The 6,202-nt window shown below is 35.0% G+C and overlaps 1 protein-coding gene across 1 annotated transcript; it reads right to left on the reverse strand.

The window, feature by feature from the left end:
- Positions 1-1,126: 1,126 nt before the first annotated feature.
- Positions 1,127-4,629, reverse strand: LOC106466060 (neuropeptide Y receptor type 2-like). The gene is made up of 2 exons (XM_013926302.2): positions 3,204-4,629; positions 1,127-1,179 (listed from the first exon to the last, which is right to left on the reverse strand). The coding sequence occupies exons 1-2, from the start codon at positions 4,627-4,629 to the stop codon at positions 1,127-1,129; spliced, it is 1,479 nt and encodes a 492-aa protein (XP_013781756.2).
- Between the last annotated feature and the right edge of the window lie 1,573 nt (positions 4,630-6,202).

Genomic DNA, 6,202 nt, shown 5'->3' on the forward strand with positions numbered 1-6,202 from the left:
TGAAGCAAGCCTAAGGTACTTAACATCTGATCTGGAAATCTTAGATCGACTTCTGGGTCTGCTCTTGTCAACAGTGGTACTAGTATCAATGTCTTTTGATTATTTTTTTAACTTTAACTGATATTTTTTAAAGAAATTTCCTGCTGACTGTAGCCCTCTTCACATAAAGCTGATATGCTGAGTCTTCATCAGAAACTATACGTCTTGAAAATTGAACAGCCATGATAGACACAGATTAAAGAAAGTTTTATCTACATTTTACAGAATCAAATAATAACTAGCGATCAAGTAAAAGAATTTTGAATACTTTTACAATAGAAAATTCATAAATGTGTGGAATGCTTTATGATTTGTACGTCAGTATAAAAGCCTCAACATTATAACAACTAAAAACTACATGCCCCAGTTTTTAGAAACATGACTAGTGTAAGTTCTCATATCTTAGAATTCATATCAAACGCATTATTTGGAAGGTATTTGAATAAACAAGGGTTTTAGATGAGCATTATGACTATATTTCATCCTGGTCACCTTATGCGCAGAAGATGGTGGTCTCTAATTTATGAACAGTAGTGTATACTTGTCTAGACTAAACATTAACCTGCATCTATTATTATTTAACAGTGACTAGAGAATAGATAATTAGAGTGTATGATTTATGTCATTCCAATAATTTTTAGTCGCGGCAAAGCGGCTCATAGAACGGCTCTGAGGTTTTCAAGTACAAATTTTTAGCTCGTAGCTCCGTCATCTCCTGACCGATTTGAGATCTAGTTACAGTTTTGGACTCAGGAGGTCAAATCCTTTCAATTGATGTACTTGTCCACGTACAAAGTCTCATAGATTAATTTACTCTAATCCTGCCTAAAATAATTTCAAGTGCCGCGGCTATTGAAGATTCCATCTTGTTTGAATAAATGTGTGTTGAATAAAGATACGAAGATTAATGGGTTTTAGAGCTATATAAACTAAAATTTCAACAAAGAATTACAAAACTAAATAAGTTTATTCAAACCCAGATGGTTCCTATCGAATGAGATTTACATTAACTTTTACTCGAATAAACCAACGATGAAAATGAACTTAGCAAGTGTAATTTGTATCAACCTTATGAGGAGACCTCATTTTAGTACTTTTGTCTAAGAGCGTCAGGAAAGGCTACAGTGACTAGACTTAATTCTGAAAAAAAAATCTCAACTCTATAAAGTAATAACGTGAAGAAACAAAAAGCCACGCGCCCAGAAAAGATGTAATCGCCAAGGATTGAGCTACAAGAGCATTCATTAGTATACAAAGGCGCATCATTTCTAGAACTGACAAGTGCGCGCTTTTCTGTGATCAGGTTTTTAAAAAGGAGGGCAACAAACTGCGTGTGCATTCTTGACAACGTTCTAAAATTTGTCGGTAGCAATGTTCTACGTGGATCCAAGGAGCTAAAGTGTTTTGTTTCCAAGAACTGGAATTTTAAAAGTATATTTACTTATTTCAAACGAATTAGCTAAAATAAAGATTAAAGCGGTAACGAAAAAACTTGTACATTTCTAGAGATGTTTGTTTGTTTTGAATTTCGCGCAAAGCTACACGAGGGCTATCTGCGCTAGCCGTCCCTAATTTAGCAGTGTAAGACTAGAGGGAAGATAGCTAGTCATCACCACTCACCGCCAACTCTTGGGCTACTCTTTTACCAACGAATAGTGGGATTGACCGTCACATTATAACGCCCCCACGGCTGAAAGGGCAAGCATGTTTGGTGGGACGGGGATGCGAACCCGCGACCCACAGATTGCGAGTCGAGCGTCCTAACCACCTGGCCATGCCAGACCTTCTAGAGATGGTAGAACCTAGTTACGTTTTAGCTATACATCCTTAGCAACTGTGTTGATTTTTCAATGTGCATGAGACTTGAAGTATATATATTTTAGCCAGAGGGTGATGATATGTTACAAATGTGACGATATTTCAAATAATGTAATGTGATATTGTAGACACTAACATGTGACATCTCTCTTATTTCATCTTCAATATTTCAAATCAGCTGACATACCTTACAATTTAGAACACGGTTTGTTTCACAGCATTCTGATATGCTGTAAACAGTTCTCTCTGGGAAATTTCGCATTTTTCGCAGTTTAAGTATCTTAAACAGGTGGAAATACCTTGCGTCTCTAGAATATGGTGTATGTTTCACTGCAAAATTTAGATTGACATCATATTAAAAATACTTTCTGAAAATGAAAAATTTTGTATTTTTCTTTTTTACACCTGCAACGCTTAGATCTTCCAAAAGCGTGTTTAGGCTAAGATTTTTTATACTCTTTGTCAAATCTGACGTTGTAATAATTTTTGTACTACTTATCATATGAAATGAAAATCTCAAATATTAAAGAAACCTGTTTTGTAGCTTTCAGTGCATTTTTCATATGAAGTTAGTTTGTTTGTTTGTTTTTTAATTTCGCGCAAAGCTATATCTGCGCTAGCCGTCCATAATTTAGCAGTGTAAGACTAGAGGAAAGGCAGCTAGTCATCACCACCCACCGCCAACTCTTGGGCTACTCTTTTACCAACGAATAGTGAGATTGACCGTCACATTATAACGCCCACACGGCTGAAAGGGCGATCATGTTTGGTGTGACGGGGATTCGAACCCGCGACACTCAGATTGCGAGTCGAGCGCCCCAACCACCTGGCCATGCCGGGGCCATGTGAAGATAATATGACATATTACACTATATAATTGGAGCATTCATCATTTTCGAAATTTATTCAGTTTTTGTTTTTGAATACATAAAACCCTATTACAAAGGATCCTATCCGTTACCGAAGAAATAGTAATATTCAGAACTTTAGACGCAGTAATCAGGATAAGCTACTGGTTTGAAAAATATTTTTAATTATATAAGTCATAACTTACACGAAAAGGGTTAAATAGAATTTACAGTGTAGAAAGATAAGTTTTCTACCTTGGATTTTATTATAATAAATATAACTTGATATTTACTGACAGTCGATAATAACCAGACCAAAAATGCTATTCTATTATTCTATTATTACTCGTTGTTTTTATTTACGTTTCGAAACAAAAAAAAAAGAGAGATATTTTTCACATATTTTTTTCTTGAATTTATAAACTAGACTCTACTACTTAATAAAATGAAAAGCTTATTCTAATACATTATTGTTTTTATTTTGCTCCCAGCAAATACGTGGCTTGTGTTTGGACGGAAACACCACTTGAGAGCCACGAAGATCACTTTCTGAATGGAATAAAGTAGTGTTTCTCGGTTGTTTATTCTCCCTTTGTTCATTGTGACAATGTTCTTTGATTATTTGGCGGTGAGGTTTATGCGTGTGACTTTCCATTAGAGGTGAGCTCCATTGAAATAAAGATAATTCTCGCGAATGTTGATTCTGTTGTCTTTCATTTTGGAAACTTGGCATCGAGAAGTGACCTCGAGATTTACAGATATTCTTCCTTCTTGAGCTTTTATTCCAGATGTCATTGTTTAGTAGAAATAAACGTGGTGTTTTTAGCTGTTCCTCATCTTTCTGCTCTGGTTGGGAAATGTAGAATATCAGATGACAACGGCGGGAAAACCACCCTCTCAAATGGGAGAGGGACTGTTTAAAAGTAGAGTTGAATATGCAATGTAGAAGAGGGTTAACAAAGGTGTTACACAGGGTGAAACACATAACTCCTATGTAGATGTGAGAATGCATGTACATCCCTTCCTGTTTTTTACTGTCGAAATATACAATAGACACCACAACGTGCATCGGAATCCACATCAACCCAATTACTACAACGTTTGTTACCAAAATTTTCACTGTACGTAAATGACGCTGTGAACGTAGTTCATATAAGGCTGTTCCTCCGTGTCGATAGGTGGCGCCACCACCTGTTGTCATGCCCCAGTTATGTTGCTTAAGTGTTTTGAAAATTTGACGATAGTTGTAGACCAACCAAGACACTGGTAGAACATAGACTAGAAGTAAAAATAACACAGTAAAAGTACTAGTTTCTCCCACTGTTGTTCTATCCGGCCAGACTAGTGTACAAAACTTCACCACATTCTTCTCGTAGGGTAAAATGACCACAGTAAAAAACAGTGCACATGGCAATAAAAGTGCGCCACCTATTGCCCAAAGTGCAACAATGAGTCCAAGAGTATGTTTGGTAGAAATTTTAGAACAGGCTGTACGAGAACAAAGTCCACGATAGCGTTCAACACTGATTAGGGTCGAAGTCCAAGTCAATTGAAACCCACATAAGCACTGTGAGTAGAACAAAACACTGCATAGGCCCTTCCCAAATAACCACTCCTCGGTGATTCTGGTTGCAGCAATCAGAGGAATACCGGCGGCAAATATCAGGTCAGTAACTGCCATGTTAATGATGAGAAAGTTGGTTCCAGTCTTCATGCGGCGATCACGGTAAAACACCCACATTATAAGGATGTTTGTTAGCACGGCGAGCATCAAGATGGCAGACAAAAATACGACTTCGAGTAAACGTAATTGGAAAGGTCGCTGGAATTCACTGTAGAATGTAAAGTACACTCTCGAAACTCCCTTCCACTTCTCACTGGGGTTCAGAAAATAAGACTTGTTCAGTGGGCTATCTTCCTCCATCACTGAATGTCCTGCTTCAATTAACAAAAAAAAATATAAAATTCTGTAGCTAATTTATTTGTGCTTATATAAATACTTTCGTTAGCAGTTTCTAGAATACTAGCAAAATACACCTACAACTACATGTTCACCTACACGTAACAACTATATACTCACGCCTACACACACGTACATACACAAATACATAGATGCACGTATTTACACAATTATATACCCAAACCCACTCACCCACAAACACATAATAACTACATACATTATCACCCACTCACGTAAATAAATACATCTCCCCCACACATATATATATATACAGATATAAATGATTTATGCATTCACGATATTTTCAACAAGTGAAAAACAAGTTTCGTTGTAATAAGTTATTATGGGTGGTCTCCATGACGTTAAGTTATAACATAAATCGTAGAACACAAGGATTACTCTTGAGACTGGCTATATGATTTTCATTCCGGAAATTGAACGGATACATAAGATGTACTGTACAAGACAAAGTTCGAGATCTCAGAATTTCTCAACCTATTTTGTTGTTGTTCTTGGTGTATATAATGATTCATAACAACCTAAATGATTAACGATAAACCGAGAATTTTAATAGCAACAATCATCTACTTTCTTGGTTCGTTAATAATGAAAAAATTAGGATCTCAATGATCTACCATAAAATGGGATATCGTAGAATATAGTCAATCACTATGTACGTATGAGTGATTGACTATATTCTACGATAAGTACATTTATGTACGTATGATTGATTGACTATATTCTACGACAAGTACATTTATGTATGTACGTATGAGTGATTTACTATATTCTACGATAAGTACATTTATGTACGTATGATTGATTGACTATATTCTACGACAAGTACATTTATGTATGTACGTATGAGTGATTTACTATATTCTAACAAGTACATTTATGTATGTACGTATGTTTACTATATTCTACGACAAGTACATTTATGTATGTACGTATGAGTGATTGACTATATTCTACGATAAGTACATTTATGTATGTACGTATGATTGATTGAATATATTCTACGACAAGTACATTTATGTATGTACGTATGAGTGATTTACTATATTCTACGATAAATATATTTATGTATGTACGTATGAGTGATTGACCATATTCTACGATAAATATATTTATGTATGTACGTATGATTGATTGACTATATTCTACGACAAGTACATTTATGTATGTACGTATTAGTGATTTACTATATTCTACGATAAGTACATTTTCACTCATACGTACATACATAAATATACTTATCGTAGAATATAATAAATCAATCATACGTACATACATAAATGTACTTATCGTAGAATATAGTCAATCACTCATACGTACATACATAAATGTACTTATCGTAGAATATGGTCAATCACTCATACGTACATACATAAATATATTTATCGTAGAATATGGTCAATCACTCATACGTACATACATAAATATATTTATCGTAGAATATGGTCAATCACTAATATGTACATACATAAATGTATTTATCGTAGAATATAGTAAATCACTCATACGTACATACATA

The sequence above is a fragment of the Limulus polyphemus genome, unplaced genomic scaffold (assembly GCF_000517525.1).
Source record: "Limulus polyphemus unplaced genomic scaffold, Limulus_polyphemus-2.1.2 Scaffold2138, whole genome shotgun sequence".
Taxonomy (NCBI): Eukaryota; Metazoa; Arthropoda; class Merostomata; order Xiphosura; family Limulidae; genus Limulus; species Limulus polyphemus.

What these genes read in the sequence shown, in the direction of transcription:
- LOC106466060 (XM_013926302.2), bottom strand. Translation starts at nt 4,629, where the DNA reads ATGGAGGAAGATAGCCCACTGAACAAGTCTTATTTTCTGAACCCCAGT. An exon ending in TCCGTCCAAACACAAGCCAC is followed by an intron (nt 1,180 to 3,203) that starts GTATTTGCTGGG and finishes TTTTTTTTTCAG; the next exon opens with AATTAAGTCTAGTCACTGTA.